The 25,201-nt window shown below is 41.3% G+C and overlaps 1 protein-coding gene across 5 annotated transcripts in view; it reads left to right on the forward strand.

Moving 5' to 3' along the window:
* Nucleotides 1–25,201, forward strand: part of kcnq2b (potassium voltage-gated channel, KQT-like subfamily, member 2b) — an 88,527-nt gene that overhangs the window by 24,512 nt on the left and 38,814 nt on the right. For all 5 annotated transcript variants that reach the window (XM_088607590.1, XM_088607593.1, XM_088607592.1 and 2 more), the window contains exons 2-8: nt 13,290–13,380; nt 13,791–13,917; nt 14,432–14,607; nt 17,912–18,037; nt 18,556–18,666; nt 18,961–19,056; nt 21,034–21,128. In XM_088607590.1, coding sequence (XP_088463716.1) covers nt 13,290–13,380; nt 13,791–13,917; nt 14,432–14,607; nt 17,912–18,037; nt 18,556–18,666; nt 18,961–19,056; nt 21,034–21,128 — 822 coding nt within the window. The remainder of the gene's footprint in view (nt 1–13,289; nt 13,381–13,790; nt 13,918–14,431; nt 14,608–17,911; nt 18,038–18,555; nt 18,667–18,960; nt 19,057–21,033; nt 21,129–25,201) is intronic.

Here is a 25,201-nt window from a genome sequence, read left to right on the forward strand (position 1 = left end):
TTTTATTAAGAGCCTATGAATAGCAGTTGCGTTACAATAGGCAGGGTAAAATCAGGCCCTGGAGATGTTTAAGTGTTTCCAGTACCTGTAACACTTCTCATCTATACAATGCTAATATGATTTCATATAGAGCTACTGTATCTTTCTTCAGCCTTCACATAAAGACTGCGCATTTCATAAATCACCCACTTCCCTTGTATTATCTAAAAACATTTATCATTGCTAAGATGCTTATCTATTCCTGTTCTTTTGGTGGTCCAGTACTGAAAGATCCGAATTATATTATTTTTCTCCCATTGCAAAATTCCTTTATCTGTGTTTCTCTCCTGGCCTTTCTAATATTGTTTTTAACCTGTGCTTGCAGGTCATTGTTTTCCCTTTCTTTAACTGGGTCCTTTACTTTTAAAACCATTTTCGCAAGTGTTTTCTCTTCTTATGTCTTAAGTGATTTATTAAGCCACTAGAGCCACTGCTGCCTAGCTCCGGATTTGCTTCTGGGATTAATCTGTCCTGATTGTTATCATTCTGGTGAAAGAAGAAGAAGAATAAGAAATGTTGCACTTCAGAGAATGCAAAGCAGAGGTTGAGTTTACAAGGCAGCTCGAAAATGTAGCTGCTTGAGTTTGAAAGGGTGGTGCCTGCGATTGGTCAGTATGAGTTCACCAGTGAACATGGCCATTCTGAATAATTCCATTTAACAGAGGCTTGCTCCTTTAGTGATGCAATATTGGGACAGTTCTGTGCTGGTTCTTCAACACACTAATGATAATAATTGCTTACACTTATATAGCACTTTTCTGGACACTCCACTCAAAGCACTTTACAGGTAATGGGGATCCCCTCCACCAGTGTGCAGCCCCAACTGGATGATGCAGCAGTACTCTCCCCACACACCAGCTCTCAGTGGGGAGGAGAGCAGATTGATGAAGCCAGTTCAGAGATGGGGATTATTAGGAGGCCATGATTGGTGAAGGCCAGGAGGAAAGTTGGCCAGGATGCCTGGGTTACACCTCTAGTCTTTTGAGAAACACCCTGGGATTTTTAATGACCACAGAGAGTCAGGATCTCAGTTTTACATCTCATCCAAAGGATAGTGCCTTTTTTTAATGGCATAGTGTCCCCGTCACTATACTGGGACATTAAGACCCACACAGACCACCACAGGGTGAGCGCCCCCTGCTGGCCCTACTAACACCTCTTCCAGAAGCAACCTTAGTTTTTCCCAGGAGGTCTTCCCTCCAGGTACTGACCAGGCTCACATCTGCTGAGCTTCAGTGGCTGCCAGTGGTGAGTTGCAGGGTGATATGGCTGCTGGCTTTGCTAGGGTTTCTCCCTTGATTTCACATGCCCAGCTGTAGTTTTCTTTCCTTACAGGGTTTACAAACCAAACACATATTCTTCACTCTATGACCCCTTTTCCTGTTACTTCTCTCTGCACTATTTGTGACAAACCGGTTTTATTACCCACGGCGCGGGTTTGAATGCCACAGCTGAGCTATTTACATTATACACAGGTTCCCTTACAAGGGAAAACACAATTATTATGTGCCTAACGGTACATGATATTATGTTCAGTTACAGTATGCAGCATATATGAACTGTGCATACAGTAGATCCAGCATTTCACATATATAGAGAAGGGGCTGAACGTTTTCAACAATTAATGATAAAATCCTGGAAAGTATTTGGGAAGCAAATGTGTGATGCTTATAGTAGTTAGAGTGAAACTGCATGATCTGAATGTTTGTGTAACTCTCTGGTCTTATCCCATGCATACTGTAATACAGTGCATCTGATCCCAGGTGTCAAACCATTGCCGACTTCTTAATGCAATCGGAGCTGCTGGCAAACTAATTAATTGCTAGTTTGCTCACTGGACCTCAGGCTCTACAGCGAGAGACAAGACAAGATGCACCATTTGTGAGGGGAGGAAGACAGATGGCCTGCGTTTGCTGTGGTGACTCACAGATCTGCCTCCAGATTCTCTACAGGGAAATACATGCAGAGATTCTGTCCTGGGGAAGCCTGCTCTGGGTGCTTTCATTTAAACATCTTTATAAATGGCGTTCTGATTTGTTTCTGCTACTGCAGGATACTTCCTGAAGCATCTCTCCCTGTTTATTCTTTTGATTTTAGAGAAAGATAAAACCATATTAGATACAAATGACAAAAATGTTGCTTGCAAACCAGATTTACACAGTACAATGTTGCACATACTGTACTGTACTGTATCATACATACATATTTCTTATATTTTTCATATAATTTTTTTACCTTTATATTTTAAAAATATTTTTGCAGGTTTCATTATTAAAGTTCTTAAACAAGAACATTTCAAACAAGAAAGATGTATAATCTTTTGTCATTATAGAGAAAAGTTCTTTATTTTGAAGGAGGCAAGAACAACAAACAAAGTAAAGGTACATTCTTAATTCAACTTTCAATTATTCTGTATCTCAATAAATTCAGTCCTTTAACATTTAATATACATACAGGTAGCCCAACTGGACCATATCTAACATATTTATTAATATCTAACTTAAGGTAAAATGTAAATTTTTCAATTTTTCCAAAGATGTATTTCATTTATTAAATCAATCCCATCATTCTTCAACATGGGAGTCATCATGGGAGAAGCCACCTTTTTGTTATAACCTTTTTACTTGATGATAAAATAATTCCAAACAGATATTCAGCATATTTCTTTTTATTCTAAATGCGTCTGTAAGAAGCATTTAGTTCCAGTTGCAATGGAGAGGCAGCTAGACACAGAAATGATTATGCCCTTGTCAGTTTCTCTCTAATTGCAGTTTGACTTTATTAGTTTTTACCAGGTTTTACAGGTCAGTTCCAGAGGGATCAAGATTTTCATAAAATATTAGTTTGTGGTCATATCACTGCTGAAGATGTTTGCTGTGGTAATGTTGTGGCGAAGGTGAATTACAAACCTGAAAAAAACATAAACATGGTTAATCCTTTTAGAAATAAAGCAAGATAATCCATTACCAATTTAGTAAGCCCAGGGGATGTAATTTTCATATAGAAAAAGTCTTTGATAGCTGCTTCATGCTAATTCAGAGAAAGAGCTGTGGTACATTAGCTCTGGCATTCCTAATAGTACCACTAACATGAAAAATTTGACTTCATACACAGTGTCTCAAATCTGAGTGACCCTAAAAGTCACCTTTAAAAAGTATTTGGAAACCATAGTCACTAGGCAAATATTTATCTGGATTTCAGCATGAATATGGAGATTAAATCTTATATTTGGAAAGTTGTTTCAGCCACAAAACATTGTTCCTTTCCACAATTTGTCTGAATCATAAATTTCCAATTTTATTCAATATGGATTTGGTTTCAATGAATTTTTTTTAAATAGAATTAGGGATATTTACTCCAATCCATATTTATTTTAAATTATATAAATTTATTTTAATCTGCACTCAAAGCTCCTTTGTTTGAAGGGCAGTTTCCTTGATGCAGTCTACATGTATGTCACATGTCTGGCCTTTTTTTCCCCTTTTCAATTTAGTAAGACTTTTTGAAGTTCTAAGAAACATGGAATTTTCAGACCCTCTGTATTGTTAATATTGAATTAGCAAATCAAAAATAAGTTTGTGAACTGTGTAAGATATATATTTTTTTATTTTTGTAGTGTTCGTTATCCAATGTGTGAAATGGAAGTCCAGAAGCAGAATGACAAGAACATAGGCTTGCAGTCAAGAGTAGTTTTTATCCATTGGAAGAGTTGGCTGCTCTCCTGAAGAAATCCCTTAGTCAAGACGGCAACAGCACTGTCCCCACCTGTGAACTGAATCCACAGTCCCCACTTACATGCCCAGGGCCCCTAAATTCACTAGGAGGGCAGACAAGTGAACTTGCTTAAGGGTTGCTTTTGTGTAGCAAGCAGAGTATAACCTAGTGGACTGATGCCCACCAAATTCTGGGGTCTCCCTGTACTGTTGTGCAGCCCCATAAACAGCCACCGGTTAGGTAATAGCTGTATCGATCCTGTAATTATCAATTAAACGACTGAAGAGCTAGCTGCAGCACATCCGTCTAATGGATCAGATAGGAGATTGCAAATAGCTCTGATATCCTCATACTGAGGTGTCTGAGCACCTTTACCAGCTGAGTCAGTTCAGTATCTTGTCTGTTTTCACTTCTTGCTGTGTGAGAATGAAGTGCTTTACCTTTCTCGCTCGTGTTTTGCTGTATTTCTTGCCTTGGGTATTAAGTAATTGGTGGTCTTGGGATTTCTTTGAAATTACAGTGTTTATCCTGTCAGGTGTCTGTTACTCGAGCTCCCTGCTGTACTGTAATTTCCTTTCCCAGCAAACAGTAAGCAACAAAGTGACTAACTGTGGCCTACACAAGTGCTGCACCCTGACTAAAATATCAATAAGATGAAATTTTAGTTTTTTGAATGATTCATTAATTTCTAGGTATCAAAATGATGCAAGACATGTTGGAACCAGGGCATTTTAATTTTAAAACCCTGCAAAAAATAATTTGCACAATGCAAGTCCTTTCTGTTTTTAAATGCCAGCAATGTTTGTTTAGAATGTAGGGAAGATTACACATGACAGGAGGTGATTTGAGCCTTCCAGTCTGTTCAGTAGTTAGCAGTTATTTGATGCAAGGATCACATACAGCCATTTCTTGAAGAAGCCAGGATAAGGGCTTCAAAAACATGGAAGGCTAGCTTGTTTCATGCTCCCACATCCCTCTGGGTAAATAAATGCCTTCTGTTCTTCTTTTTAATTGCACTTCCATGTAGGTTCCAGTTGTGCCCTCAACGTCATGCTTCTCTGTTCATTTTGGAGATATTTGCTGGGCTGTCTTTTGTAAATGCCTGGTGGGTATTTTGAGTGCTTGTATCAGGTCCCCTCATAGTCTTCACTGTTCAAGAGTAAAAAAAGTTCAGTTCCTTCAGTCCTGGAGTTAATCTTGCTGCTCATTTTCTGTTTGAAAAGATTCCTGAGCGGCAACGTCTTTTCTTTAACATGGTGACCAATAATTGTACCCACTTTTCTAAATGAGACTTCACTAGCACATTATACGGTTTAAGCTAAACATCCCTTGACTCAAATATACTTTTAAATATATTAAATATATTTCTTCCATTCTGTATTTCTAATTGCTTCCCCAGAATTAAAAATTCTGTTTAATTGCTTCATCATATTAATTACATTACCGTATTATATTATGTACACTGTATTGTATTATAGATCAAAACCTTTAAAGAGCAACCCGGCATTTGTAATAAAGTAAAACTAGTGGAATGATCTTCCCATTTCCAAAGATGATGGAGTTTCCTTCTAGATAAATATTAAACCTTTCTAGATAAATATGAAACACTTAATTAGCATCTGACCTGACCTATGCTTTAATCTGACACGGGAACAAACAAGTGTGTTTTTATTAAGGCTTCTGGTTGCATCCATTTTCCCTGCAAAGCAAACACATCTGTCAAGTAAGGCTGCCCATACCAAGCAGGTCTGTCTGTCTTTCTTCTTTGTCAAAATCACTGAGCTGCTTCAGCCACAGTTTCCTCTCTCCCTGAAAACGCAAGAACTGGATGCCTGCAGCTGTTCAGCGAAAGACCGTGCAGTGTGTTGCATCACCATGTGTACAGAGGGAGTACCAGAGAATCTCCTTTGGGAACAGCCTTCCCAGTGTGACCGTGCAGCACTGGGGATTACACTGCTGAGCCAGGGAGAAGCAAAACAGGGAGTGTGTCATACAGTACCAGAGCAAACTGAGTCACAGGACTTGCAGTTTTAAGCACCTAGCTTTTGAGTCCCATAAATGGCCAGCTCATATGATGTAAAACAGTATAAAAAACTCCAATTATTTTTAATTTAAGAGAGAAATTAAGTGTCAAGGCAACGTAGTCTGTGTTAGCCTCAACTTTGGCAAACGTGCTAGTACTCTAGAATTGCAAGTAATTTAGAGCACAATGCAAATGTTTCATAGTGCACTTGTTTCGCTCAAAATGGAAGTACAAAATTGAAAGAAGAACAGTACATGGTCAATTAAAATGCAGTCTGTAAACTGAAATAGAATGAAACATATCAAATATAATTCAAATGTCATTAAATTTGATTTGGTGGATTGTGGGTTTATACAGTAAGTTGTTGGAGGTAGACATTTATCTTCCACACATCTTATAATGTTTCAAGGAACTTCCACAATTCTTGTCCACCACATATGATAATTACCTTTTTTTTTGCTGAAGAAAAGTAGCATACATGAACATGAATGTTTCAGAAAATGAACTTCAGTCCATAAATCCATAATCCAAAAAAATGTAATTAGAACATGAACACACCAGCAATTCCATTCTTGTTCTTATGGGTGTGAGTTAAACAAGATTTCAATCAGATGTAAGGAGACTAATCCTATTAAAAGGAAAAGAAAGCAATAGTGGGATTCAGCTTTGGACATAAATCCTTCTGACAAGTAAATGGGAAAACCCACAGTGAGCACTGAGTGCACACAGCTTGCCACGCTAACTGCTGTGTGCTGAATGTACGTGCTACTAATAAATCACACTGTAAGTCTATCTTACAGGGAAGAAAGCTGTAGACCTACATTAATGTAACTAAATTGTCCCACCCTTTAATCTAAAATTCTAGGTCTGTTAAAAGATGGTAGCTTTCCACTGGGTAGAAACCTAAAGCCTCTAGTTTACCCCAAGTTACCATTGGGATTCAGAATTGGCCAAGTATGGGGATTCGCAATGTGTAAAGACTTTGAACACAACTTTATTATAGCTCCTGAGTGGACCGACTATTAAAGGACTGACTTGGAGACCAAGATAATCCAGACTTCATGGATTCAAGTATGAACTATGCCATTAACATAGCAACTTTGTAATTATGATCAGTGAGTCTGCAGTGTGGTCAGTGAAAGTAAAGGCACTGAGGTACTCATAGCATGCCCTAGAGGTGGGTACAGCTGACCAGTAAAAAAGAGTTCAAATGCATTTCTACGAACAGCTTAGCAGGCAATAAGATTTATTCATCCATGTTTGGCAAGGTGAGATATCCATTATATTTCAGCCAAGTATTATCCATTCGTCTGGTCAAGATTTTCACAAATGCTTTAAAATTGTCACTTTCAAGGGTTGAGAAGATCTTGGATAGGTGGGTTTGATTGAGTTGACTGGATGGTGATGTAACAAAAGCGTTCTTTCGGGACCCTATGTAGACGACACAACGTGGGGGTGAGTGAGGAAAACACTGGGAAAAAAGCATGCAGGAGTCGGGAATTAAAACAGGGGGCGTGTCCATGGTGCGCTGGTGTTCTGGGGGCTGAGTCCGGGGCAAACAATCCAGAACAGAGTCCAATGGGAAATCCAAGATGAGGCAAAAGTCCAAAGCCGGCCGGTCCATCCGAGATGAAGACAAACAGGATTAAAAACTGGAGCAGGATCCGGTGGAGGGTTGGGGGGAACAAGGGGGGAACAGGACCAGGCGCTCGGATCCCAGACTCACTTGGTACGGGAACCAATGCAGAGCCCGGAACAGAATGGGCATCTGGCTTTTAAGGTGGGCTTAACAGGAGGCTGGAACAGGGGGCAGGTGCACAAAATCAACTCAGAAGTGAAAAAACCAGAGCGCCCTTAAGGAGGAGGGACTACAATTGTGACTGGTGATTAGCGAAGCTCTGACTGTGGTGGTCTCAACTCAATGAACAGAGATGAATAAACATTTAAACTATATGGATGGTATTTGCAAACAGCTTTGAACCTAAGCCTCCTGACAAGCATGCATTCAAAGGATGGTTTCCACTGTATCCAAATAATAATAATAATAATAATAATTGCTTACACTTATATAGCGCTTTTCTGGACACTCCACTCAAAGCGCTTTACAGGTAATGGGGACTCCCCTCCACCACCACCAATGTGCAGCATCCACCTGGATGATGCGACGGCACTCACCGAAACATCAGCTATTAGTGGGAAGGAGAGCAGAGTAATGTAGACAATTCATAGAGGGGGATTATTAGGAGGCCATGATTGGTAATGGCCAATGGGAAATTTGGCCAGGACGCCGGGGTTACACCCCTACTCTTTTCGAGAAACATCCTGGGATTTTTAATGACCACAGAGAGTCAGGACCTCGGTTTTATGTCTCATCCGAAGGACGGCGCCTGTTTACAGTATAGTGTCCCCGTCACTATACTGGGGCATTAGGACCCACACGGACCACAGGGTGAGCACCCCCTGCTGGCCCCACTAACACCTCTTCCAGCAGCAACCTTAGTTTTTCCCAGGAGGTCTCCCATCCAGGTACTGACCAGGCTCACACCTGCTTAGTTTCAGTGGGCTGTCAGTTGTGAGTTGCAGAGTGATATGGCTGCTGGCCGGTATTTCCACCAGTGCTAGTGTGAGGATTATAACGACAAGCTAATTGAATTAATTGTAGCAGTTGCCAGTTCCACATTTTAGGGTGTGTAGCGGCAATGCTTGTTAATAAGACAGAATTAAGTGTTGCGGTGCTTTCCCAAATGAGGCCCCATCTCTCTCTTCATGTCTGTGGTGCTGCCACAGAGAAGCTATTCATGCAGGCTGATTTAAAGATGTTTTCTTTTGATAAGGGACAGCTCCCAAATGGGGATGCACTTAGCTAAGCCTGGATATCATGATCAATGGTCATCCATTGGCGCCTATCTGTCTAGGGAGTGCCAGATGGACATATGGACTGCATTCCTAAGTGTCAGGAGTAAGTGACTCATATCTCACCTTGATCAACCAATCAGGGACTGGTAGGGCCGAGTAACCCACGTGGGACTCTGATGCCCATGGAACTTTCAGCCAATGAATGAGCTGAAGTTCCACTAGGTAAAAACAGGCAACACAGAGCTCCAGGAGAATTTTGTGGACTATTGTAGACAATTCTAAAGGGAATTCAAAGGGGAATTCCAGGGCAGGATGGCCCAGGAGCAGAAGGCTCCCAAGGGCAGGACATTCTCGCAGCGCACCTCCTGACCATCCTGAGACTCAGCCCGGACCACCACGGAACAGCCAGGGTGTCCGAGTGCCAGAACTTTCCTTTGTTCTAAGAGTCCAGAGCGGAGGTTGCCAGAGAGTAACCAGAGGATCCACCCGAGGTTAGCATCAGCAGCAAGCCTCGTGAACAGGTTGGAACTGTGGACAGCTGAATCACTATTCAGAACTAGCTCTTCATCAGGAACGAACCAGTCCTCTTCCTGACTTGATGGGACCCACAGTCATCTTTTCTCCTGTGCGCAAACTTTGCTAGTTAAAGCCAACACTAACTAGCCGGTCAGTGAGCATCAGCAGCGCACCGTCGCAAGCCGCACAGCACAGCCTGGCACCGAGCCAGAGAGCGCGGATTGGACAGCAACAGCTGCAACTGTTTCTTTGTGCCCGCAGGAGATCTGAATCCCCAGAGATTGGATGAGTATTCAACTTCACTGCATTACTGCTTGAGAATTCAATTGTTATCCCAACCAGTTGATATCAATTTAATTCCTAAGAGTTATGTACTTGTTTTGAGTATCCAATGTAAGAGTTATAACCAAGTGCATTTACGAAACGGTCTAAATGAATGATATACTGAACGTATGTCCTCTTGATATATGTAACTCTTCGTAACTGACTGAATATATACCTTTTGTATTCTGATAACCCTCTCGATAAGATCTGTTAGGTTTACATGCATATTCTATGTATTAATAAATGTATCCTCGTGTATTAGTACCTGTGTGTGTGTGTTGTTTGAGTTATATCGCATGGTTGGATTCTAAAGCCATTAAAAGAATCATTTTGTGATTTACTGCTACAATTAATAATTGTCCCAGTAAATGCCCAAACCCTACAGAACTGGTGCCTTCAGAGAGCACACTACAGGTGTAACAAAATAAAAAAGAGCTAAGGATCTCATATTTTTAATGAAGAAAACTGGTCTTTGTGTTCCGAGTGGTCAATATTTTTTGAGAGCTCGTTTTCATTCTCCACGTAATTATTTCCGTATATTTAGTATTTCAGTATATTTTCATTTAATCCTCATTCCAATTCATAAAGGAAGGCTGGATATGATTTCGAATATCTTCCATTTCGTTTACCGTTTGTCTTACAACCGATGTAAGGGTTGTAAGGGGATGTACGGGGATGATACAGGGTTCAGCATGTCATTGGCCACAGACCAAAAAGTGTGATGTAGCCACACATCAAAGAAACAGATGTGATTTTTTCATTCATAACACTTCTTCCAGCTGTGACATTTTACCGTTTCCCACATGATTCCAGAATGCACATACATTTACCAGGTCCTGCTGCCCTAGAAAGTAAACATTGTTTCTGTGCTTTCAGTTCTGCTGGGGAAGGATGACAACTGTTGTAATTATAGCCGCAATTAATAACACTTCTTTGAATGGGGCCTACTTTGTTTGCGTGAACTTTACTGCTGGTTGGCCCACAGAAACAGCATATTTTTTCACAAAATGGAGGAATGACGTAGAGAATGATTGAATGGGACTTGGCTATGCAGTGTTATTTTTAATCCTCCATATGTTAGACTTTCAAGTCAGTTGTGCGGGAAAATGAGTACTGCACTGGTCAGCACTTTCTGATGAATGTACTGCAGCTTTCTGTGAGTGGCACAGACCCAGTCAGCCATCCTTTCTAACAGATCAGCACCTTTTTCTGATCCGAGACATGGATGTCGTGCACGTTCACTTTTGCAGGGCATTTTGTACCACTGGCTACAATAATAATTGCAACTTAATTCTCGGCACTTAATCATACTAAGAATAGATTCCTCAGATGCTGGCTAAATCTGTAACACATGCATTCTCATTGCACATTTAATAATTTATCACATGGGAGCTAACCCCGCACAAGAAAACCTCAATCCAATTGGCTTTATCAGTTACCCTTAAACTGTGAATTCCTTAAGACTTTAAAGAAAGTCGATTTGAACACAGACACAAGTGATTTGGCCAATTAAGTAGCAGAGGGTTAACTAAATAGTAGAGATGTCATTTGAAATGATCACTGTGAAGCTTTCAAGAACCGCTTTTGGCCAGTTGTGACTTAATTCAACCAATTCACTTACTGGATTTCTCAAACCTGGCCAACTGAGTAGCACAATGGGTACAGGTGGGGCCTGAGTCTGGGTGCATTTGAGCAGATTTGCAGAACAGTTGACTGAATTTAGTAGGCTAGGACTGGTCAGCCAGCTCCTTCTGTGGTCTCAGCAATACAAAAAAAGTGATACAGTGACATTGTCAACATTGTTGCCTTGCAGTGCTGGGGCCTGGGTTCAATTCCTGGAGTGCTATCTGTGTGGAGTTTGTGTGTTCTGTTGGGTTTCCTCCCATAGTCCAAAGACAAACCGGAAAATTAGCCCTGGTGTGAGTGTGTGTGTGTGCTGCCAAGGACTGGAATCCCATCCAGAGTGTATCCTCCCTTGCACCTTTGTTTGCCAGGATAGACTCTGACTCCCTCTTGACCCCAAATTGGATAAAGCCAGCAGCCATATCACCCTGCAACTCACAACTGGCAACCCACTGAAGCTAAGCAGGTGTGAGCCTGGTCAGTACCTGGATGGGAGACCTCCTGGGAAAAACTAAGGTTGCTGCTGGAAGAGGTGTTAGTGGGGCCAGCAGGGGGCGCTCACCCTGTGGTCCACGTGGGTCCTAATGCCCCAGTATAGTGATGGGGACACTATACTGTAAACAGGTGCCGTCCTTCGGATGAGACGTAAAACCGAGGTCCTGACTCTCTGTGGTCATTAAAAATCCCAGGGCGTTTCTCGAAAAGAGTAGGGGTGTAACCCCGGCGTCCTGGCCAAATTTCCCATTGGCCTTAACCAATCATGGCCTCCTAATAATCCCCATCTATGAATTGGCTTCATTACTCTCTCTGCTCTCCTCCCCACTAATAGCTGATGTGTGGTGAGCGTTCTGGCGCACTATGGCTGCCGTCGCATCATCCAGGTGGATGCTGCACATTGGTGGTGGTGGAGGGGAGACCCCATTACCTGTAAAGCGCTTTGAGTGGAGTGTCCAGAAAAGCGCTATATAAGTGTAAGCAATTATTATTATTAAAGCAGTTCGTAAGTGGATGATTTAAAAGTAGCCTATAAGCCATGCTGGACTGTGGCTCTGCAGGACCAAGGACAGCTACTGTATACCTCTTACAGCTCAATTCCAGTTCTTGAGAGCTGAAGTGCTCTTAGTGAAGTGCTGGTCTTGCAGGAGCATTTCAATTAATAGCTGCTAAAAACACCTGACCTGGAAAAACAACTAATCTGACTGCCTGAATTGAGCAATTAACTTTACACTATAATCAAGGCATTCTGCCTTCTAATATTACAGCTACCACTGCATTTTATGGTGAATCCTTGTTCGGCCCAGTGTAATTTGTTTAAGTGATGGCCAGAGGGGAAGTGTTTAATCAGGAAATATTTGTTGGTTATTGTATGAATGTTCTAGGTTGCAAATAATTAAAAAGACACAAGTTTTGTTTTTGAAACAATTTGGTCTTTTTGTCTTCTCATAAGATCCTCATAAGACTTTGGATTCAATTCCCTTCATATTCACATTCAGGATAAAATAGGCTTATCTAGTGGTCCTCATACAAGTCTTCCAAAGCAATTTACAAAATAACAATGCCAAAAACATTTGCTCACCTACTGTATTAATCCAACCTAACACCTTCACGGTTTTCTGGAGTGAAGTTCCAGAGACAAGGCCCATTGCGATTAAAAGCCCTCTGCTCCTCCTAATTTTAGTTCAGAAGAACAAAAGGAATTCAACACTCACTGATCTCAAGTATTGGGCAGGGTCATATAATAACAGATCCTGCAAGCATAAAGTCTGAAAGTATTAAGGGCTTTATGAAAAGCAAACATTCGAAATCTGTGCTGTCTGACTGGAAGTTAGCCCAGTCATCAAAGAGCAATAGAGGTGTACTGTGGTCGTTTTGCTCTAGTGAGCATTCTGACTGCTACATCTCGGACCATCAGTAGCTGGTCATGAAATATAGCACAGTGAAATATAGCATAGTGTTATGGGAAGTAAAATCATGAATACCCATCTCTTCCATACAGTATGTAATGGGTAATTTTCCTAGTTGGTGAAAGGAGGTCTATACAGCTAAGCTATCTGTGGGTATCCTGGTCTTCTAAATGTTTCTACACAACTGCACAGCTCCTGTGAGTTCTGAATATAATTGATTCCTTTTCTGCATTAGGCATTGCATACAAACTGTATTCCCATAATGTTTTTTTTCTCATTCTTTGATTCAGTTTTCTGCTAGTGTTCTCCTGTCTAGTGCTGTCAGTCTTTTCCACTATCAAGGACTATGAAAAAAGTTCTGAAGATGCCCTGTACATACTGGTGAGTACTGTACCAGGAGTAAACTCGCAATACATCAATAGATCTGTATAGACTTCTTTTAAGTGTGCATAACTTGTAACATAACAGTATTTAAAAATATAGCAGAAAGTCTAGGGAATGTTGTTGTTGAAATTAACTTTAAGTTTAAATATGAGGCTACTCATACCTAAAAGTGTTCTTTACCATGTGCCTTTACAGTCATTCAAAGAACCTTCTTATCTACTACTAATAAAAGTTATCAAATTCAAACAGAAATACTTTCTCAGTATGTGGTTATGTATTTAAGTAATGCATCTCTCCAGTAAATCTATCCTTCAAACCAGTTATTTAGAAGGTTTTTTACAGAACAAGTCTCTGTTGTCTTTGCCCTATTTATTAACGAAGCAGGCAAAAATCCTCTCTCTCTGCAGGAAATCGTGACAATCGTGGTGTTCGGTGTGGAGTACCTTGTGAGAATCTGGGCGGCTGGCTGCTGCTGTCGTTACAGAGGATGGAGGGGGAGGCTGAAATTTGCCCGCAAACCTTTCTGTGTGATCGGTGAGGAAGAAACGTCAGCCATCTTGGGCACTGATGTCTCTCTCTTACCTTATCTTTCTCTAACCTTCACCTGCCTGAGGACAAGCCCACAGCATACTAAAGTGAATCTTCTATCACAATGCACCGTGCAGTAACACATTCTGCCTGTAATGCATTTTAAACCATCTTAAAGGCAAACGGCACCTGTCCCTGACCCCTGTAGAAACACTGAAGCATTCATTTTCAGGATAATATAACTAGCTCAATCATAGTTTGTAATGGTCCATCCTTAAGATAATTCCTCATGGGCTAATCCATAAATTAATGTAGTATTTACAATTTAGGAAATAAGAATGGCAAAGAATATATCAATGGAGGGAAGAATGTATCCCTGAATTTATTTTCCCCATCTTACTAATAAGCGAGCAAAAGACGTTTTTCCCCAAAGATTCCCTGGATCTGAGCTCAATTCAGTGTTAAAATCCTTCTGTCCTGCAACTGCTGTGTCAATCTATATCGCTTCTTGTTTCATCAGACATCATGGTGCTGATCGCGTCCATCTCCGTGCTGGCCGCTGGCACCCAGGGAAATGTGTTTGCCACCTCTGCCATCCGGAGCTTGAGGTTCCTGCAGATCCTGCGGATGATCCGAATGGACCGTCGAGGCGGCACCTGGAAGCTCCTGGGATCAGTTGTCTATGCTCACAGCAAGGTATGTGGTTAGAATCCCGAGAGCAGAGACGGTGCGATAGAGCTAAATGGAAATAACCAGGGTGACTGAGAGCAAGAATATTAAAAATAAGGGCATCCACCCAGGTAAGGCTCACATGTTCATTAAGCAAGAAGCATGGCAGCCAGCTTTGGGCCATGTATAAAAATCCCAGACAGGCCTGGCTGGTGTGTCTCCAGTGGGGGAGGCACCTTGGCGCGCAATGGTAAATAGTCTACACCCCGGGCGAGGGGACAGAAGCACCGGTGTGAGGTTAGCAGGGACCAAAAACAATACAAAAAGAGTGCCCAAAAGCAACAAAAAGGCAAAAAGAAAGTGTACTGCTGTGCCGTGTGACCTCCGGGCTGGGCTTACCCTATGAACAGGGTCCAGTCTGGTGAGCAGGGCATGTGACGTAAAAACAAAACAAGAACTGTTTTGTAACAAAAAGTGTGTACGCCTTCCCTGGTGAAAGTGCATGATGGGACAGGCAAAAAGAAAAATGAACAGACAAAGAAAACCTTACGCCTTTGCAAACCCCTCCGGGACTGTCGGTGTAAAACTCCCCCTTCCGGGGGTAGCCCTGCTCGTCCCCTTGGGGGGTGTCCAGTGTGCCTTTGTAGGACCCGCCCAGTGGGGCTCATCATCTAGAAGCCAGGACAGCTGGGACTACAAAGGCGGGGTGTCGCCCTTCTACCAGGGCTCCACCTCCACACTGGGCACGCCCCAGCGTCACGGCACACTGCCTATACTGTAATTATTACACAACTGCTAGAGAAGACCTCAGTGAGTGATTCTTGGGGTGCATCTGCCAGAAACTACAGTGAACAAGACTAATGGCTGATGCTTTATGAAAAATGGTGCCTAAGGTGGAAAGACATCACCAGCACAGGGCCTTTCTTGAAAGCATAAAACTTGGACTGGAGGAACCAGGGTGAAGAAGTTTGCTTGAGGTTACAACTGTAGTGTCCAGAGCCTTGACTGCTACTTTATCATGCCCACTCCCTGAAATATATCATGAAAAAATATTTAAAAAATGAGTGCTAATGGTAGATGTTATGTGCACTGGTGACTTACTTTGGCAGACAACTATTAATGAGTATCAGTAAGTATTGGGTTATTAAATGATAAACTTAAGTTCCCCTGCATTTGGAGTTTCCTTGGGATCACAGAACATATATTTTTTAGTTCTTTTTCCTGCTATTCTGTTAGATTGTTCTCAGTTCTGCAGAAGTGAAACCACACTATCATCCACAGCTGGGTTTCGGAAACCACTTCACCATCTTCCAGCTTCAACACTTTCCCAGAGTCCTGCGAATCTCCATGGAGGATCATTTTCCTGTCCCATTGCTTTGTGTGTGAGCTGTAATTCAACAGGCCACTAATTGTATTTCAGTGCCAAGTGTGGCCCCCTGTCAGAAACCACCATCCGCAGTGTCATGCTATATTCTCTTTGCTCTGTGTGCAGCGCCCACATTATGGAAGACTATAATTTTTCACGGAATGACGTGACTCCTTCCTTCTTATGCCAGCACTGTAGGTGTACCATATCAGGCTGTGATTGAAATAGAAGAGCGATTAGTGTTGTCATTATAATGACGCATTCCAGGAAACTGTCATGCGACAATGAATTGGACCAGCACAGGAAGACACCGATGAAGCCTCTGTGCCCTTCCATTTATTGGATCTCCCTGGGAATGTCTTTTTTTATTGCAATTTCTGCAGCAATATTTATTACACAGTCCCTCCAGTTACAGTACCAGGGCGGCTCTGGCTGGTAATGTGAAAGAATAAAAGGGACATAAAGGGAGAAACAAATTGTGTGTTTTGCACGACAAAAAATCACTCATATCAATGATATTTTATAGTAGTGCTGTTTAAGGTTTTCCTGTGAGAACTCTGTATTAAAAATGCAGGAGCACTGACAAACACGGGCATCTTTCATGTGGAATAATGCAGCCGCTTGGACTGTTACATGTGAGTGAAGATGGGTTTTTACATCATTTTTCATCAAGACAGACTGATTCTATACAGTATGTGCCTGGCTCACCCCCCACCACTCTCCTGCCAGCTCAGGACAGATTAACACAGTGTCCACGCAACCTCCAGCCATGTGCTTGTCAGGCTTTCCACTTCACAATCGCACCGCGAGCACACAGCGTCAGCCAGAGGGAATCCGAGGGAGAGCAGATGTCATCCCCGCTGATGACACCGCAAGCTCTCCGGAGCCTAGCCAGCCCTTCTTCGAGGGCCACGGTTGCTGTCATGTGACCAGCAGTAGCCAGTTCACCTGTGCCTGTTGAATCTCAGACCTGTTTAAAGGGGAACTGCGGGGCTGTTGGTAGGTTTCAGGGTTAGAAAGAATCAGCATTGGTGAGAGCATGTCCAGACCGCAATAAAAGAAAAACGGGCAAAGTAACTTGTAAAAGTTACATCATAAAATGGATGAAATTCCTAGGTATGTACGGCGCCATATTCTGAAATACAGAGCGAGGCAACAAAACGTCCAGTGAAGTGATGCAGCCCTATTACGCCATGCCAGCCTGCAACTCACAACTGGCAACCCACTGAAGTTCCGCAGGTGTGAGCCTGGTCATTACCTGGATGGGAGACTTGAAAAACTTTATCATTATACTATTCCAATAACATGTCCCAACAAGTCACAATCCCCCCTGAAATTATAGGATGCTTGCGAGGGTACCGATGATCCTGTCTGCTACTAGTTTCCCTGAGCTGTCAGTCAAACCCCTGTGGCTGAAGTGCTGGATAGGTTGATGAGGTTATGGACCAGGTGACCCATGAGAAAACATCAAATCACATCATGGATTCCGTTTGCTTTCATCAAAAAGTTTACTTCAAAAGAAATCTCAAATATCGACAACATAGAGCTTAAAGTTGAAGTGGAAAAGTACAAAGCTCTGTACAACACGTATCTGTTGTTCCTAAGCAGTCAATAAACAACCTCAAACATATCTAATTCTTGGGTGTTGTTCACAAGGAATAACATTTTTTTATACACACATCCATCCATCCGTAATACATTGGTGTGGGGAAGCCAGAAAATTGTCATCTGAAATGAAAACAAAACCAAATATCCCAACCCCACCCTTACCCATCCCTCCCTGCAACAGTGACCCCCCCCCCAAAGAAAGAGAAAAAAACACCATCAAAATCTCCATGACTACAATAATGATATTTATTCCTCGTGAACTTTGTGGTGTATAGCTCCAGCTCCATGTAAGAGGACTTTTTGGGAGGGGAGTGGAGTCTTGTGACTGTGATGGTAACGTGTCTTTCCTCTCTCCAGGAACTCATCACTGCTTGGTACATCGGTTTCCTCTGCCTCATTCTGGCTTCTTTCCTGGTATACCTGGCAGAGAAGGAAGACAACAAGGAGTTTGAAACCTACGCTGACGCACTGTGGTGGGGACTTGTACGTGCCTCTTTCTCTAAAGCCTTTCGGTGGATAGATTCTGGGAGTCAGTGCAGTTGTTGATCAGCCTAAAGATGAGAGCTACAGTGATGCCACTCCTATTTTTTACTCAAGACATTACACAGGCTCTACTGTAATGAATGTAGGTAACAGGACACTCATCTGGTCATCCATCATTTAAATACCGTTCATGCAACAACCTAATATACAGTAGTCGAACTTTTCTCACCCAAGAAGATGCTTTATGGGGTTAATTCTAAAGCATCCATATTTTTCTTGTAGATTTAATTTTACAAATAGCCAGCCTTTTATATGGCTACCTTTGATAAGGGTAACATGATTGCTATGATGCCTCTTAAACTCCATGGTATAGTTTGCCTGAACATAAAAAGCACCTTGAAAACATTTCAGTAGGTATGTGGATAGGAAATTTAAACCCACGTTCTGACAAGTTTGCTAGGCTTAAATATTGATGCCTTTTCAGAATTATTCCAAGTGTTTTATGTTTTCTCTCTCAGATCACTCTGACTACCATAGGTTATGGTGACAAATATCCGGTAACATGGAATGGTCGTCTTCTTGCTGCCACGTTCACCCTGATAGGAGTGTCATTCTTTGCACTTCCAGCTGTAAGTGAAGAGTGATTTCTTAAGAAGTACAGTATGTCGGGTCTCTCTGTGAAACTGCCCAACCTCCATGCTCAACCGAAGATAGTAACAGCCAAGGCACTGTGTTTTAACTCAAAACATCGCAAAACATTTTCGAATGCATGCGTTTCTTCAGTAAATTGAGATGCTCTGAAAGAATGCATCTTGCAAATCTTCCCATCCAAACCTTTTTGTGCATAAACAGGTAGTGTTTACGTGGCACGCTGTTCACTGGCAGTTTTTGCAATATTTGTCGGTTTACTTTTTGTCTTGCAGGGTATCCTGGGCTCTGGGTTTGCCCTGAAGGTCCAGGAACAACATCGACAAAAACATTTTGAAAAACGCCGAAATCCTGCAGCAGGCCTTATCCAGGTAACCTCAGTAAAACACCAGACCACAGACTTCAGATCATCTCCAGCTTTGAAATATCTCTTTGAAATACATGTGACAACACAGAACACTGGCTTCAGCACACGGAAAGCTAAACAGTCTAAACAATTTATTATTAATTTATGATGAAGAGACACAGGTGACACTGTATAACATACATTTTTACAGAAAGTGTGTTTTTCTTCCTCCAGAGCTCCAATAGGTAACATATCCCGAACTGAGAGATATGAATCAAGAATTTTTTTAATTTGAATCTCAGAAATTGGTAATTGTTGATACCCCTTTTAAATTCCCCTTAAACTTTTTAGGAGCTGACAGCATCTTAAAAAATATGCATCAACTAGTCACCAATTACCTTGTGATTAATTTCTTGGTCAAAAGAGACCGCAGTCTCCAAGGACCATAGATTGGAAGAACTGAACTATCTGACCCGTTAATATGTACAACTGACATATTGAGATATTCCAAAGCTATAAATCTTTTTTATACAAATTGTCAAGTCACAAGCTAATGGAATGTGCAGCAGTTCAGGTTATCCTGGGTCTGCTCTGTTATTAAAGCCCTTGGTTACATTGCCTTGTTTATGCATCTTTGCTCCCTCTTGACAATGATAACCATGGAATGCAACCTTGTCCTACAGGACAGACTGGCTTTGAATCTCAGAAGCACTTTGCGGTTTGAGTACGCAAGGTGTTAGGGGGATCAGTGGTGCTGTTGGAGGTTTAGCTCAGCTCATACCTATAATCACACAATAAATACAGAGCAATCAGCTCCCCTTAGGACCACCAATCACAGCAAGCCATGGTCACAAGGTGGGGTACACCCTAGACGGGGAACTAGTCCATCACAGGGCATAATACCATTATGTCTTTGGACTGTGGAAGGAAACTAGAGCACCCAGAGGAAACCTTCTTAAACACGCAAACTCCACACAGACAGCACCTCAGGTCTGGAATGGAACCCAGGGCCCCGGCAATGTGAGGCAGCAATTCCCCCCTCAGAAAGTGCACAGAACTGTTTTCATGAACAATTTTGTGTTTCTCTTTCTACAGTATGTAGAGTGGCAAGTTGGAATATACTCTTTTCTTGCTTGACCTTTTAGATGGACTGATTTAAGGTAATGGGGTCATTTTCGAGGTGAAACTCGGGAAGACTTGCATTATGAAAAGACACTCGTGTGACATGAGCCCCCTTTTGGATTTGACCAGGGCAGTTTAACCAGCAGCCATATGGGAGACCTCCTGGGAAAAACTAAGGCTGCTGCTGGAAGAGGTGTTAGTGGGGCCAGCAGGGGGCGCTCACCCTGTGGACTATGTGGTTCCTAATGCCCCAGTATAGTGACTGGGACACTATACTGTAAAAAGGCAATCTCCTTTGGATGACATGTAAAACCAAGGTCCTGACTCTCTACGGTCATTAAAAATCCCAGGGCGTTTCTCGAAAAGAGTAGGGGTGTAACCCCAGTGACCTGGCCAAATTTCCCATTGGACCTTACCAATTGGCCTCCTAATAATCCTCATCTTGAATTGGCTTCATCACTCTGTTCTCCTCCCCACTAATAGCTGATGTGTGGTGAGCGTTCTGGCGCACTATAGCTGCTGTCGCATCATCCAGGTGGGGCTTTACAGGAGTCCCCATTACCTGTAAAGCGCTTTGAGTGGAGTGTCCAGAAAAGTGCTATATAAGTGTAAGCAATTATTATTATTAATTATTAGTACCAGGGCTTGGCATTACCTACTATAACCTGTAAGGATGTTTCTCCATAAAACTTCAAGTGAAGGTAAATTCAAGAGCTCCCAGCCTCCAATGCACTTTACATAATTATATTCTGGAGAACCACTAATGATATTTGAAAACTTTCACTGCACTTAAATACTGCATATGTGCTTCTGTTAATCACTGCATTTGTGATGTAAAATCTGCTATATTTAAATGCTGAACAGAACTGTCTTTTTCCAGGCTGCATGGAGATTCTATGCTACCAACCTCAGTCGTACAGATCTGCAGTCGACATGGAATTACTATGAGCGGACGGTGTCTGTACCGATGTACAGGTATAAAATAAATCGTTTTAGTTCTCCTTGATATTTGTGGCATTCGGAAATTTCTTCTCCCTTGCTCTCTGCCTCTGACCATCTCCGATTTCAGCTTTGCAAATATGAAATCTAACAGATTGCTGTGTTCTGTTTAAATTGCTGTGGCAGAGCTGCAGTCTTGTTTGCACAGGTCGATGAGGGAATTGTTGTACATTTATATAAAAAAATCTAAATGAGAAATCCAGGCAGCTTTATAATAAAATAAGGTCTTGAGTATTTTTCAAGGAAAAGGATGACCACACACTTGTAGGGATCCAAAAATTAATGGTTTATTTTTTTCCCCCGATTTCACCAAGTGAAAACAATAATAAGTAGGGGAAGCAAGCAAGCTTTGGGTACAACAATTTACATTTCATTGCCCAAGAGTAATTATTCTGCAGAAGGAATGGGGGTGGAATAGTCTATAGTGTCCTGTAGAAAAAGCCTCCTTTTATTTACTGAATTCTTCCTGTGAAAGGCTATACAATATAACTGTGCACCATTGAAATGACTTCTATGTTAATCTCAAAAACAGATGTTGAACAATACAGATTGTGTTTATGAGGATGTGTGCATGCATTGATAATGTTGGAGAGATTGTTTAAGATAACTCTATTCTTATTATGGATAAATGTCCAGCTTTGTGGCATAACAGCAGAACGCTAATGTAGACCATCATCTAGCAGAAGAACAGACGCAATGAAGCTGTAAATTGCATCATTGGGATATCATGTTATGATGCACTGTACTTCACACTGTTACATCAAAGCGTTTGCATGGCATCTGTCTAAAAACAGGCGGCTATTAACAAAACATAATATGAATGAGAGCTTTTCCTCAAGTATTTATCATTTCTCACATCCAATGCCAGTCAAATTACATTTTATCATCTGAATTGAAAATAAAAAGAAGAAAAAAATCTTCATTTAATCCGATAAATAAGTTGCGAACAAATTCTTATTTACAATGCCCACGGGGAATTCGACATTGCAGGACAGAGGACAATGCAGCACGACAAAGGAAAGCATTCAGGACAGCAAAAAGAAATATTCAGAGCAGGGCACCCTTGATGAGTGCATTTGAGTGTCCGGCAGAAAGGATTTAACCAGGTGGATAAAACTGCCCTCAGACACGACTGTGGACGCTCAGCTCTCTCTACAGATTGGTCCAGTCATTGGAGTGACTGGGTGACATGACTTGCACCCACAGTTCTTCATTGTTCAGGAGGTTCAGTTTGATAAAAGTATTGCATCTTAGGGATGGTACACAGAGCCGTAATGAATTGGCAAGATACAATTGTTTTAATTAAAGATGTGATTTCAATTAAAGATTCATTTAAACCAGTAAATCATTAATCTAATATGCAAATATAGTCTTATACTGTATATACAGTACAGTATAACCCTCTCCCCCATGTATGGTACAGCACCTTCATTCAGTATAACGGATTTCAGTTTTATAGTGCAGACATCTGAGACTCCTTTAAGTTCTCTATATTTCATGTTCTATATTTTCACTGTTCTATTAACTTCATGTCTGCGCAATGTCAGTTTTCATCCATCAGTAAGGTTGTGCTGTATTTTCTACTGACTGACATCACTGGATTACTTTTATTTACTTATCATTCTGGTAGCTGTGTGGGGTGTGTGTGGTTGGGGCTCTGGACCCTAGACTGGACACTCACAGCTTCAAGTCCACATGGTGGACATTGTGGTCCTTACCTTGTGCAGAATATTTCTCTGAAACTGCCCCAGTTAAAATCCTTCTGTGCAAATGGGCCAAGTCAAGTGGGAATTTGTTCTCAGTTGGATTAGCTTGTTTAATAAAGGAATTTAAAAAAATCCCCAAAGCTAAAAAAAAAGGTTTCTTAAACTTCATTTATCAAGCCTGTCAAAACAAAATATAAGCATCAAGTTGTCAGAGTTCAAATTTGTTTGACTTCCTTTTTGCTCATAGTTAAAATCAATATGAAATGATGATTTAAACTCAAGTGATTTCCTTTTAATTTAGTTGTTTGGGGTTTTCTGTTACAATCCGGAAGAAGGACCCTAAGCAGAATCCTAGGCACTCTTAAGTACCAGAAGGAAGTTTATCCAAAAACATGGGTCAGGTGGTCAGGCCAGGGTCAAAATCCAGTAAATACACAATAATCAAGTCAAGATTCAGAAGTCAGAGCCAACAACCTAGAAATCTTGCAAAAGGTAGGAAAAGGAAACAATACAAATCTAGCTAGGTAAAAAAAACCAGTACTGAGCAAGGAGTAGTGTGTCAGGTTGGTGGAAGAAGGTGTGTCTGGTTAGTTAATTGGAAACTGCACTGCATGTGAAGGTGTTGATTCAGGGCAGTGAGATCACTGGGGGGCGTGACGTAACAGTTTTCCTTTTGCTTTTCAGGGATTTTTTCTTTGCCAACAAAAAGGGGAGGGGATGAGGGGCATGTTACTGTACCATTTAATAGGCCTTAGTAACGTTGATCTACTGTAACGTGACTGTAAGAAAGGTTTTCCAAAATTTGAGATGGAGAAATCCCAGTTCATGCAATATCAATCACATACACTGTATACAGTATATCCAAACTGATATTCTGAGCACAACTGCTTTTAAATAGTGCTGAAAAAATAAAAGCAAGGGAAATTATAATGATATATATGCAACCAAGTGAACTGTTTCAATGGGTCTCTTCCCGTAGTTTCTGGAGCTGCAATTATGTTGGCTAAAGATGGAAATTGGTCAGTACTACTCCCTCACTGCAAAGTGAGGTTTTGTGCTTGTGCAGCGTGGATGGATATGCTATGGCATTTCAAAGCTCTGCTCACATGCCGCACATGCAAACATTTTATTGAGCAAAAATAAAATGAATTTCCAGGTATTGGAGAGCTTTGAAATACTGCGGACATGAATGTTCAGAAAACATTTTTACTTCTGAGTCTAAAGGCTGGTTTTGTTATTCGATGTAAATACTGTATCATTACTGAGTGCTGGGGTGATGAAGTAATGAGATTTTGGATTACAATGTGAGTTCATAGCTATATTCGTCACAATCTAGAACAACCAAGGGATAAATTCTGTGCCAATGGCCATGTTTTCTTTTTAATTGCCTATCTATTAACATGTTGGTGTACTGTCAGCATGCATATGGCCCTTACAGGTACTGTACAAGGTGCATGTGAAATAAAAGCTGCCTGTGTCACTCTGTTTGCACTATTCAAATGTCAGCACAGGCTCTGATCTTTAGTCCTAAACTTCATGTGCAGTACGCTATAAATCCAATTTGTGGTCTCTTGCAATGTAGTTGTCTCATCTCTGTTTAATGAATTACAATCAGTATCTTTTAATTAATCAAATACAATAGTACTGTAGATAAATGAAGACTGTAACAGATCCAGATTTTCAGGTTCTTGCCTTCAGAGCTGGAGGTCATTCTAATCACTGAGCATTCAGCAAGCACTGGATTTTAATGACGATGCAATTTCAGGGGCTGGGGCAGAGGATGATTTTTCAAGTGCAGCAGAAAGTTATAGGAGTCTGTTCTTGGTTTTCTGACTACCTGAAGTAAGGGTGTGCTGAAATTGCAAAATGAAGCAATTTTTGGAGGAGAAAGAAAAACATGATTATTCTTATCTTAATTCAGGATGACATATTCTTCATAATTACTTTTTATAGGTGACTGTAGCAGTATCGCAATGTTCAATAAGTGCCGTGATGTGATCTGCTAGCTTTACATCTTAATGCATTGAAACATGAGATCAAGTTATGGACTGAGTAATACAATAGATAAGTGAGATCTTAAACTTTAATTCTATGAAATAGAAAATGATTGTCATAATTATGGCTTAAGAATTCATGATAAAAACAAAGAACCCAGCAGCACAGTGATAATAGCAAATTGTACACTCTGAGGATGACAGGGCTCAGGAATCAGACATGTTCTCTGAAGGAATGAGGAGGTGGGGAAAGGTGAACAGTTGTGGTACAGCTCTGATGTCCTCAGCATAGGAGAAGCCAAAAATGCTGAGTCTTTTACATGGAGTATTCCTGCTCTGACACTGTTAT

The sequence above is a fragment of the Lepisosteus platostomus genome, chromosome 15, assembly GCF_059453375.1.
Source record: "Lepisosteus platostomus isolate fLepPlt1 chromosome 15, fLepPlt1.hap1, whole genome shotgun sequence".
Lineage (NCBI taxonomy): Eukaryota > Metazoa > Chordata > Actinopteri > Semionotiformes > Lepisosteidae > Lepisosteus > Lepisosteus platostomus.